This window comes from Mobula birostris, chromosome 2, assembly GCF_030028105.1.
Source record: "Mobula birostris isolate sMobBir1 chromosome 2, sMobBir1.hap1, whole genome shotgun sequence".
Lineage (NCBI taxonomy): Eukaryota > Metazoa > Chordata > Chondrichthyes > Myliobatiformes > Myliobatidae > Mobula > Mobula birostris.
Window position 1 is genome coordinate 120,655,956 of NC_092371.1, and position 13,157 is coordinate 120,669,112.

At 39.1% G+C, this 13,157-nt stretch overlaps 1 protein-coding gene across 1 annotated transcript in view; it reads right to left on the reverse strand.

Moving 5' to 3' along the window:
* Positions 1-327: 327 nt before the first annotated feature.
* The window catches only part of LOC140190492 (regulator of microtubule dynamics protein 2), a 92,993-nt gene continuing 80,163 nt past the window's right edge, over positions 328-13,157 (reverse strand). The window contains exons 7-10 of the mRNA XM_072247120.1: positions 8,360-8,458; positions 2,858-2,911; positions 2,647-2,724; positions 328-978 (exon numbers count right to left, since the gene is read on the reverse strand). Coding sequence (XP_072103221.1) covers positions 925-978; positions 2,647-2,724; positions 2,858-2,911; positions 8,360-8,458 — 285 coding nt within the window. The 3' untranslated portion in view covers positions 328-924. The remainder of the gene's footprint in view (positions 979-2,646; positions 2,725-2,857; positions 2,912-8,359; positions 8,459-13,157) is intronic.

Consider the following 13,157-nt stretch of genomic DNA (forward strand, 5'->3'; position numbering starts at 1 on the left):
GCTGCTAAAAAGTCAGCATTGTAAGTAAGAAATATTTTGATGTATTTTTTCTCTAAAAGGCTGGAGACAATAAAATTAGGATTATTTAGCTTTTATTTAACATGTATTCACTTTTGAAGCATGTATCAGAGAGGTACACAAAAAATTCAAAACCAAGTCAGTCACGGTGATGGGTGCACTCTCCTGAATTTGACTTCCCACAAACAATAAATTTTATCATTTCATAATTATTTTAAGCAGGAGATGTGAAAATTAACTTGTGATGATAAACTTGAATTTGAATTGTGTAGTAAAGAAACCTTCAAATTCTCTCTCTTGCACATAGTTTTATTGTTTATAACATGAAAAACAGAAACTTTGGAACCAGTGAAATCTTTATTAATTTTTGTAAAAATTGATTAAATATAATCAAAGTAATTCTTTTGAAATCAATTATATATGTTCATATTCGTGTTCCTTCAATTAAAATAAAAAAAGCAAGCTCACATTTAGACTTTTTCTTACTTTGGACCACTGGTAACATTTATAGTAAAAGGCAAGTAATGGCATCTGCAAATTATTAAAAAAATCTCACAGATGTTATAAAGATATTATAGATATATTAGAGTAATTATAGAAATTATACAGTAAATACAATTAAAATTGTTTTTAAATATAGTCCATAATTTTTTTGAATTTTTAACTGTTATACCATGGATACATTCACTTTTGTGCCTTAACAGATTAAGGTTAGGATCAACAAATTTAGCATAATTCAATAAATAAATCTATAAAGCAAAATTCAGTGCCAGTCAAAAGTAGTGATCCTCAGTGCTGGTTTTTGAATGTAACAATTATGTCCCTTCCCGCAAAGACAAATTATAGTGCAGTTATATCATTCAAACATTTAACCCATTTTCAGAACTGTATTCAAAGGAATAAAATTCATTGCTTGAGGACAGAGAGAAGGCTTTCGAATTCTTCTTGAAGTTCTTGTTCCTGTGGAGAAGGAAAGGAAAATACCCATAAGAATATTCTAGAAATGCCACTTCCTGTGAACTGGTACTTTTATACCTGCTTCTCCTAATATTAAATTCTGCCAATCACCCTATATATGTTAGGGATTTAAGGAGTGCAATTGAAGTAATATTGTGGGAAGTAAGAGAGGGAGCATGCTGAAAGGTCTTAAGGAATTATAATTAACAAGAAAATTGTCTGAAATAGAAGCTGAAAGTAGAGTTATTATCAAGAGTCTAGGGAACTGAGATTTTGTTGAGGTATGATATGGAAAGATAATAAAAAGCACTGAGCATCAAATTACATAAATCATTAACATAAAAAGTTCAAAAGCTTCCAAATTTCTGCAGAAGTTTTGGAAATATATATTGGAAGGAACACTGACTACCACACACTTGCTATGCATTGTGAAGGAGTAGGCAGGGGTTTTATTAAGGCCTTAGTAAACAATGTGAACTAAATACTTAGTTATACTGATTAATAAAAGTTATACTTTTAAATAATTAGAAGCTGCCACATTAAAACTGAACACTGCTTTCATCAACTATTTTTTGTTTTGATCACTAAGACAATGGGGAAATTTTCAAGGCATGAATCAGTCCTTGATTAGTAAGGATGTCAAGTTTACAGGGAGAAGGCAGGAGAATGGGGTTGAGAGGGATAATAAATCTTCCATAATGAAATGGCAGAGTAGTCATGATTGTCGATTGGCTTAATTCTGCTCCTATAATTAATGCTGATATGGCCTTAATTCTGGGATTTATCTAAAGAGCCAAATTATTTAATTAAAAGCAGAAATTTGACAAACTGAGGCTCTACATGCACCCTTAATCAGCATATAACTTGCTATTACTTCCTTCTTCCCTTTCTCCTGTGGTCCACTCTCTTCTCCTATCAGATTCTTTCTTCCCCAGCCCTTGACCTTTCCCACCCATCTGGCTTCACTTATCACCTTCTAGCTATCCTCTTTCCCCATCCCTCCTCTTTATTCTGACATCACCCCCCCCCATTCCTTCTCAGTCCTGAAGAAGAGTCTTGGCCTGAAAAGTCAACTATTTATTCACTTCCATAGACGATGTCCGATCTGCTGAGTTCCTCCAGTATTTTGCGTGTGTCGCTTTAGATTTCCAAGATCTGCAGACTTTCTCATGTTTTTGTGGTTAATATTAAAGGCATCTCAGCAGCACAATGCAGCTGCTGGCGTAGATCAGTTTCGGTCACAAACATATCTAGATTCCCTCTGAATCTGCCATCCACATTCACAGACATACATTGCCATTACGCACTGGGGATTTGGAAAAGCTTTCTCTCCCTAAAAGTTCTTTCAAAGGTCAATTACAATACCATTGTTGCCATGCAAGGGCACATGCGTGCGTACTTCCAGTCAAAGGAATTTGATTCTCATTAGGTCAATCTCCTACAGGTCATCAAAGTCAACAGTAATACTGATGCTTCGTCCTCAGGAGGTCAGACCCAGGTATTGATAAGATCATGTCACTGCATCACAAAGCACACCATAAGCAACCTCAGATCAAATTTGGCTTGCAAAATATAATTAGAGTCAGTTCATGTATTCTCACAATGCTTCATGTATATACAAGAAAAGGTTAAACTGCTTATTTTCATGGCATTAATTTCAATATCTAGTACCTCTACAGCATCAGGAAAGGAAGCAGCCATGTCGCACCATGTTTGTGCATTAGTGTTCTGTCCAAGTTCTTTGTAACACTGCAAGTAAAACACAGGGAGGATGTGCAATGTATCACAAACAGCATCAGGAATCAGTACGCACACATAGTTGGGAAATTTAAAATGGCTCTATAATTATACCTCGATGACATAAGGAAATTATAGTACCTACCTTTGTCAAATAAATACAGTTAGCTTTGGAATATCTTGGGTGTATTTCCTCTACCTAGAAAATTCAAGACCAAACACATTTGCATAAAATTTAAACTGAAAAGGGAATAGTTAATTTGAAGAATGAACAATGAGACTCCACTAGAGAGACTAGTAAGTTGACCAGCAGATCTCTCATACTGATGCCTACGGATCGGGAGATAGCTGGGTTGTATACAGTACAGACTTCTATTATCTCATTAATAGCAGCTATGCTTTCAGCTGCCTAGGCTTTATCTCTTTCAAAATCCCTGTCATTACCTCTCTTTCTTCTTTAAATCACCCCTTTTCCTTAATTACAGATGTCGTGGATTGTCTTAATGATACCTTATGTGGGTTAATTTTTTGATTGAAGACCCCTCTATGAACAGCTTTGTAATGTTGCTAGTGCTGAATGGTGGGGGGGAGAGCTGGGTAAGAGTTTAAACTAGAGTTGCAAGGGGATAGGAACCAGAGCACCAGACCAGACAGTAGAGTGGTTGTGGAGCAGGATGTTGTTAAGCCTACATACAAAGTCAGAAATCAAAAGATCCAACATGGTGGGACTAATATCCAGAGCTGCATATACTTCAATGCAAGCACTATTGTTGGAAAGGCGGTTGAGCTTAGGGCATGGATCTGCCAGTGGAATTATGACATTGTAGCACCACTGAGACTTGGTTGCAGGAGGGGCAGGACAGGCCTCTCAATGTTCTGGGGATCTGTGGTTTTAGACATGATAGGGGTTATTAAAAGGGGAGGGATGGCATTACTAGTCAGGAAAAATGTCATAGCAGTGCTCAGTCAGGACAGACTGAACAGCTCGTCTAGTGAGACTTTATGGGTAGAACTGAGGACGAAGAAAGGTATGGCCATGTTCATAGGATTATATTACAGACCACGCAATAGTCCACAGGATTTAGGGGAGCAAATTTGTAGCAAGATCGCAGACTATTGCAAGAAACATAAGGTTGTGATAGTAGGTGATTTTAACTTTCCACATATTAATTGGGACTCCTATATTGTAAAAGGACTGGATGGGAAAGATTTTGTCAAACGAGTTCAGGAAAGATCCTTAATCAGTACATAGAATCCCAACTAGAGGGAGTGTGATACCAGATCTCCTATTAGGGAATGAGGGCAGGTGACAGAAGTTTGCATGGGGGAACACTGCATCTCATGATCATAATGTCATTAGTTTCAAAATTCTAAGCTGGAGAAATTGGAGTTTGTATGTTCCTGTCACGATAAAAGGCAAGGATACAAGTTTTAGGGAACCTTGATTTTTGAGAGATATTGAGAACTTGGCTAAGGAAAAGGAGGTGATGCATAGCAGGTATAGGCAGGTAGTAATGAATGAGGTATTTGAGGAGTATAAGAAAGACATGGAAGGGAGTACTACAGAAGGAAATCAGGAGGGATAAAAGGAGAGATGTAAGGTTGCTCTAGCAGACAAGGTGAAGGAGAACCCCAAGGGTTTACGTGAAGAGCAAAATGAGAGCAATGGACCAAATTGGTCCTCTAGAAGATCAGAGTGGTAATCTATACGTGGAGCCTAAAGAGATGGGGGAGATCTTAAAAGGATTTTTGCATCTGTTTTTACTCCGGTGACGCACACAGAGTTTATAGACCTGAGGCAATGCAGCAGTGAGGTTATGGACCCCATTCAGCTTACTGTGGAGGACATGTTTACTGTCTTGAGGCAAATTAGGGTGGATAAATCCCCATGGCCTGACAATGTGTTCTCTTGGACCCTGTGGGAAGCTGGAGAAGAAATTGTAGGGGTCCTAGCAGAGATATTTAAAACATCCTTAGCAATAGTAAGGTGCCGGAGTATGGGAAGATAGCTAATGTTGTTCCGTTGTTTATGAAAAGCTCTAAGAATAAACTAGGAAATTAGAGACTATTGAGTCTGACATCAGCAGTGGGAAAGTTAATGGAAGGTACTGTAAGGGACTGGACTTAAATATTTGGAAAGACAAGGACTGATTAGGAATAGTCAACATGGCTTTGTGGAAAGTACATCACGTCTAAGCAATCTTATAGAGTTTTTCCTGAAATTACTTGGAATGTTGATGAAGGCAAGGCAGTGGATGTTGTTTACATGAATATTCACGAGGCCTTTGACAAGGTCCTGCGTGGGAAGTTGGTCAAGAAGGTTCAGTCGCTTGGCATTCAAGAAGAGTTTGTAAACTGGATTAGATATTGCCTTCTCAGAAAAGGCAGAGAGCGGTAGTAGATCACTGGCTCTCTGATTGGAGGCCTGTGACTAGTGCTGTGCTGCAGGGATTGGTGTTGGGTCCATTGTTGTTTGTCATCTATATTAACAATCTGGATGATAATGTGGTAAACTGCATCAGCAAAGATTGGGGGTGTAGTGGACAGCAAGGAAGACTATATCAAAACTTGCAGCAGGATCCCGACCAGCTGGAAAAATGGGCTGAAAAATAGCAAATGGAATTCAATGCAGGGAAGTGTGAGTTGTTGCACTTTGTAAGGACCAACCAGGGCGTATCTTATACTTTGAGTGGTAGGGCACTGAGGAGTGCAGTAGAACATAGGGATCTGGGAATACAGGTCCATAATTCATTGAAAGTGGCATCACAGGCAGATAGGGTCGTAAAGAAAGCATTTGGTACATTGTCCTTCATAAATCAATGTACTGAGAACAGGAGTTGGGATGTTATGTTGAAGTTGTATTAAGACATTGGTGAGGCCTAATTTGGAGTATTACGAGCAGCTTTGGTCACTTACCTACAAGAAAGATGTAAATAAGATTGAAAGAGTGCAGAGAAAATACAGAAGGATGTTGCCAGGACTTGAGGACCTGAGTTATAAGGAAAGGTTGGATAGGTTAGAACTTTAATCCCTAGAACGTAGAAAACTGAGATGGATTTTACAGAGGTTTGCTAAGTTATGAGGGGTATAGATAGGGTAATGCAAGCAGGTTTCTTATCCCCACTGAGGTTGAGTGGGACTATGCTACATCAATGACTGCATTGGTGCTGCTTTCTGCACACATGCCGAGTTCATCAACTTTGTCTCCAACGTCCACACTGCCCTCAAACTTACCTGGTCCATTTCCAATACCTCTCTCCCCTTTCTTGATTTTCCTGTCTCTATCTCTGGAGACAGTTTATTTACTGATATCTTTTATAAACTCACTGATTCTCACAGCTACCTGGACTAGACCTCTTCCACCCTGCCACTTGTAAAAGTGCTAACTATTTCTCTCAATTCCTCTGTCGTCGCCACATCTGCTCTCAGGATGAGGCTTTTCATTTCAGAATGAATGACATGTCCTCCTTCTTCAAAGACAGGGGCTTCCCTTCCTCCACCATCAATGCTGCCCTGACCCATGTTTCTTTCATTTCGTGCATGTCTGACCTTACACCATCCTTGAAATAAATGCATTTGCCTTCTTAACCTTTTGGGAGTCTTGCACTAGGACTCCTAAGTCCTTCTGCACCTCTGATGTTTGAACCTATTCCCCATTTAGATAATAGTCTGCTCTATTGTTCCTTTCACCAAGTTGCAATATCATACATTTCCCAACACTGTATTCTATCTGCCACTCTTTTGCCCATTCTTCCAATTTGTTAAAGTCCTGCTGTAGTCGCATTGCTTCTTCAGCACTACCTAACACTTCATCTATCTTCGTATCATCTACAAACTTTGCCACAAAGCCATCACTTCTATTATCTAAATCATTGATAAACAACGTGAAAAGTAGTGGTCCAAATACTGATACCTGAGGAACACCACTAGTCACTGGCAGCCAATCAGAACAGGTCCCCTTTATTCCCACTCGTTGCCTCCTGCCTGACAATCATTCCTCTATCCATGCCAGTGTCTTTCCTGTAATGCTATAGGATCTTATCTTGTTAAGTAGTCTCAAATGTGGTACCTTATCAAATGCCTTCTGAAAATCCAAGTAAATGACATCCACTGACTCTCCTTTGTCCACCCTGCTTGTTACCTCCTTGAAGAACTTTAACAGATTGGTCAGGCAAGATTTCCCTTCACAGAAACCATGCTGACTTTGACTTATTTTATCATTAGTCTGCAAGTACCCCAAAACCTCATCCTTAATAATAGACCCCAACACTTTCCCAACCACTGAGGTTAGGCTAACTGGCCGATAATTTCCTTTCTTTTGCCTTCCTCCCCTCTTAGAGTGAAATTTGCAATCTTTCAGTCCTCTGGAACCATGCCAGAATCAAGTGATTCTTGAAGGATCATGACCAACGCATCTGTTATCTCTTCAGCAACCTCTCTCAGGACTCTGGGATGTAGTCCATATGGTCCAGGTGACTTATCTGCCTTAAGACCTTCAAGTTTGCCTAGCACTTTTCCTTTGTAATAACAATGGCACTCAATCCTGCTCCCTGATACTTACAAACCTCTGCTATACTGCTAGTGTCTTCCACAGTGAAGAATGATGTAAAGTACCCGTTAAGTTCATCGGCTGTTTTGTTTGCCTGGCCTGCCGAGTTCCTCCAGCATTTTGTGTGTATTACTACAACTAGAGATCATGGATTTAGGGTAAAAGGCAAAATGTTTAAGGGAAATTTCTTCACTTAAGGGGGTGGTGAGAATGTAGAATGAGCTGCCGGTACAAATGGTGGATGTGAGGTCGATTTCAACATTTAAGAGAAATTTGGATAGGTACATGGATGAGAGGGGTATGGACGGCTGTGGTCTTGCTGCAGAAAGATCAGACTAGGCATTTTAATGGTTCAGTACATACTAGATAGACTGAAAGGTCTATTTCTGTACTGTAGTGTTCTATGACTTTATGTTCTATCTTCAGTATTTAAACACAGCATATTCTATTAGTTTTGAATATCTGCATATGATGTCAGCTTGAATTATATAGACCATTAACTGTAAAACTATGGTTTCAGAATAAGTGAAACCAATTTTCAAGTTCGTTTACTGTTGTCAAGGCATATATACAGAGGTATAGATGCCTAAAAATTAGCCTTTTGCAAAAGCAGCACGCAAGATGAGGACAGTCATAAATTAACATAAATTATATGTAATTTGCACAACAATGACACTACTGCCAGAAAGCATAGGTTTCAAGCGTATAATTAACTATATGAAGAACATAATTTCACTAATGACTGGAACCATCAGCCACACAGAATGTTAAAAATGAAACAATGAGCTAGCGACAAAAATCTTTTGTGAAATGCCCATTTTTTTGCCTTGTATTGTTACATTTGGAACAACTGAACAGAGTCCTGTAACTCTTGTTGGAATACGCATCTGGGGACTGGGTCATGGACTATAAAAGCTCAAAACTAAAATTGCAGATATCGATACACAAAGCATAGGCATTTCAATTTATCTTGCTGTCTCTATCAATTTATCCCAGTCTTCATAATTGACTAATACAAGTAATACACTCCCCAGTATAATTGAGCAACCTAAATTGCTCGTAGGATACTGAAAATTGAGTAACTGGTTGGTTTATTACCTTGAGAAAACATTGCAATGCATCTTGTATGGTTGAAGTTGGTGGCTCTCCAAACAAGGCTGTAGCTACTTTTCTTTCAATCCATGTCAACTGAGAAGCCTGCAAACCAAGCAACACAATTCTTATAAAGACAAGCACTGAAATCAAATATTAATATTAATTTTGGAATCAGCTTACAACAACTCTAACCCTTGACAGAGAAAACCTTTTAAATTCATTATACAGAAGTAAAACATGAAACCAAACCAATATCTAGGGAGATGTTACGGTGAGTGACAAAAAGCTTGGCCGAAGAGGCATTTTTCATGGTACGTCTTTGAGAAATGGAAGCCTATTGGCTAACAAAATTCGTGGGTAATTCTACAGCTTAATGTCTTGCCAACCAAACAAATGCTTGGCAAGAGTGTAGCAATAAATCAGATCTGTTGAGGGACAAGTGTGAGGTGTTGCACTTTGGGAGTTGCATGGTAGGTCTTGCACAGTGAACAGCAGGACACTGAGAACTGTGGTAGAACAAAGATCTGGGAATACAGATGCACACTTCCTTGAAACTGGCGTCACAGGTAGATAGCATTGTAAAGGAGCTTTTGGAACGTTGGCCTTCATGAATTGGAGTATTGAGTACAGGAGTTGGAATGTTCTGTTAAAGTTGCATAAGAGGTTGGTGAGGCTGAATTAGTTGGATTATCTTGCATGCAGTTCTGGTCACCTACCTACAGGAAAGATGTAAATAAGATTGAAAGAGTACTGAGAAAATTGACAAGAATGTTTTGGGACTTGAGGACCTGAGTTATAGGGAGAGATTAGGATTTATTCGTGGAAGCATAGGAGAATGAGGGGAGATTTGACAGAGGTATACAAAATTATGCGTATAGATATGATAAGGTGAATAGCCTTTTTCCCCTCAGGTTGGGTGAGACCAGAACTAGAGGTCCTTGGTTTAGGGTGAAAGGTAATTAAGAGGAACCTGAGGAAGAACTTCTTCACTCCAAGGGTGGCGTGAGTACGGAACGAACTGCCACGGAGTGGTGAATGCACGTTCAATTGCAACATTTAAGAAAAGTTTGGATAGATACATGGATGGAGGGGTATGGTGCGTGTCAATGGGACTAGGCATAATAGTTTAGCACTCTGTGATACTATTTGAATTGCAAGTCAAGGTATCTGACAGAGTTGTATTACTGAAGTTGTTAATGAATCTATTGAAAGATTTGAAAACAAAAAAAAACATTTATAAGTGAGCACAGGTAATGGTCCTGGTGCAAATAGTAACACAGGTAACAGTCTATTGGATGATCGCAGACTTATGGAGAGTAAAATGGGTGTGTGACCTACAGTGTGTTATAATTATGGGATATCTTTGCCACTTTCCAAACTGAAGGAACTGTTCCATAAACTACAGCACTTTGGAAGAATGTCAGCAAATTTATCCACTATTTCCAAGGCTATCTTTAGGGTGGAGATTATTAGGCCCCATGGATTTATTGGCTTTCTGCATCATTAGTTTTTCTAGGACTTTTTATGTTTGTACTAATTGCCTGTATTTCTTCATATAAAGACTCTTGGCTTTCTCACAACATCCATCATGAAGGACTCTCACACCCAGGCCATGCTCTCTTCTTGCTACAACCATCAGTCTGGAGGTACAGGAGCCTTGGGTCTCGCACAACCAGCAACAGTTAGTATCCTACCACTATCAGGTTCCTGAACTGTGGATAACTTCATTCACCTCAACTTTGAACTGATTCCACAACCTACAGAATCACTTTCAAGGACTCTACATCTCATGTTCTCATTATTATTTATTTGCGCAATTTGCCTTCATTTGTTTTGCCAGTCTTTATGTATGGGTTTCCACAAAATAACTTATATTTCTTCATTTTTCTGTAAATGTCTGTAAGAAAATTAATCTCAAAGCTGCCTCTGGTGACATATACACAGTTAGATAATAAATTTACTTTGACTTTTCCAACATTGTACACACTAATTTGCTACTTAGTACCAATAATAAAAAAAAGTTTAAATTGCTGATATGACATCCAGAGCATATCCATGATGTGGTCCGTTTAAGAGAATAATGAAAAGAAAACATTTCTGGGAAAAATAATTTATCTATAAAGGGCTTTGTGTGAGTCTGCCAAAGGAGGAGCTGATACAGCCAGTCTGATGAATGACTTCATTGTCAATTTCAAAGTTGTGCAAGGGACACAATTGTGTATAAGAATAAGTCAACAACTATAACTGATAGTTTACTATCATACCCTTAGAGCTGCTACTAGGATGGCCAGATACAGACTGCCTAATGTAGGGTCGTGCATTTCCATTACAATTTAGAGATACTCACTTTCAGTGCAACTTAAAATAAATTGTCACTAGACACCGCTTTGTGTTCCTCCATCAATATGAAACAGAACCAATAATTTTGTGTTTTTGGGCATTGGACAAGAACATACTGTCACATACCCCGTGATGGGTTAAAGAACCAGTAGAAATGGAAAACACCTTGGAGTCTGGTATTGCTGTTAACTAATGGTATTTATTAGTAACTATGCAATACAGCAATATAAATACAGATATATCAAACAGGTTAGCAATGGTTTTATATATATATATATATATATACATACACACACATATACATATATGTGGAAATATATAAAAACCAAGCTTCTTCTTCAAGCCTAGGGGATAAATGGATACAGTCTTACAATGATGAGTAAAGGGAATCAGTTCAGTTCGTAGTATTGAGTTGAGTAGTGATGGAGAGAGAGGTGTTGTGGTTGTCTGAGTAAGCCGATGCCGTCGATTCTTCCTGTTGTCCTCCGAAACTTCCAAGTTAGCCAAACTTGACCAACTTAAGAGCACCGTCTTCAAGTGATAGTCTACCAACCCAGGCAAAGGTTAGACACACTAGCAGACTCCACAGGGTCGCTCTTTCACGCATTAATAACCTCAGATCGATCCCTCACAATCGATCCTCAGTCCCACACTCGTGGGCACCTGAACAGGATAGTGGTAACTTCACCACACCTTAGTGCGTCTGCGTGTCCTGGGAAACAAGCAATTACGCTGGTTTAAATACTGCTGTGCTGAACACCAGCTGTCCAACGAGTAGCTCCTCCCTTCTCTCTCTGTAGGAACTCAGAAGCAGGCAGTGTCCTTGCAGAAATTCCAAACAAACTGTGAGCAGTCTTCGCCTCTCTCGCTCTCAATAACAAGTTGTTTGTGCTGTACAGCTCTCAGCAGTGCCTCCACCAGCTGCACACTCTCTCTCTCTTTTTAAAAGCACAGTTCATAAGGGATAATTCAGGATCCCATCACAATACGTAATTAGGAGTAGTATGTCACCAGGCACCTTAAGTCTGCCTCAATATTCTATAACATCATGGTTGATCTATGGTGGCCTCAACCCCTCTACCTTGTTGGTTCCCCAAAACCCTCAATTCCTTGACCACCTTAATTTCTATTTTAAATAATTCAAATGATGTGGTCTCCACTACCTTGGTGGGGGTGGGGGCAGAGAATTCCAGAGCATCTCAACACTCAGAGAAGAAATGTTTATGCACCTCAAACTGAGCAGCCACTTAGTTTGTAATTATGTCTCCTAGTTTATGACTTTCAACATCTACGTTACGTTGAAAACATTTCAACATCTACGCTATTGATCCCTTTTGGGATTTTATATATTTGAATAAGGTCATTGTTCATTCTTCTAAATTTACTTTGGACTGCCTCCAAATCCAAAGTCCTTCTTCAGGTAAGGGATCCAAAACTGTGTACAGTTTTCCATCCATGGCCAAAGTATCACTTTTACAACTGTAACAAGACCTCTCAGTTTTTAAATTCTAAAACCTTCCAGCAAAGGCCTTTTACCTTACAAAAGGAGATCGTGCCAACAATCAACACTACCAATGGTGGCGTCCTTTAGACAGTTCACAAAACTATTTCTTTTATATCTTCTTCTTCTTTCAAATATAATTCTGCTACTGTCTGAACCTGTGATTTACATTTTTGATGGTGCGTTTTTAGGCCAGTTGAGCAAATCTGGAGCTTTGCAGTCTCTGAGGGAGTTCAGTGAGGTTTGGAGCAGGGGTGTGATTACTGGAGACGGGGCGAGAGCTGCTGCTGGAGAAAGATGCCTGTGTTTGTCTGATCCTCCTCTCCCTCTTGCTTGCTGCTTCCACAGGAAGGTGCCTGTGTTTGATCAGTCTCTCCCTTCCTCTCACTCGATGCTGCCGGAATCTTGGGTCTTGGGGAAAGTTTAATCGATGTGGATTGGATTCTGTAGTTCATGTTTTGATGTGTTTCTGGTTATTCTTTTACTAAATTGCTATTTTGTGCAATTTTGATCAGGGTGGACTGCAGTCAATGAATGACACAATGCTAAATTGAACTGAACTGTTGTTTGATGTGTTTTCCATTCTGTGTTTATCACTCACTTTTTGCAATTTATGCAATATGTTTGCATGTAGGGTGCTTGACATTTTCTCTGAATGATTTCTATGGTGTTATTTGTTTTGTGGCTGTCTGTGGGAAGATAAATCTCAGGGTTGTATACTGCATACATACTTTAATAAATTTAGTTTCAATCTTTGGTCGTACAGTTCTCTTCCTGTTCACAGGGTAATTGAATATCTAAAAATATTTTTTAAATATTCTATGTTACTTTTTTCATGCTCTTTCTGCTTTCTTTTTAAAAAATTTCCCCTCGTCATTCCATAATGAAAGTGGTTCCCACTTCTGCTCCTGCTCAACAAGTTTCATCCCCACTGTTATCGGACGCCTGAACCTCTTTCAG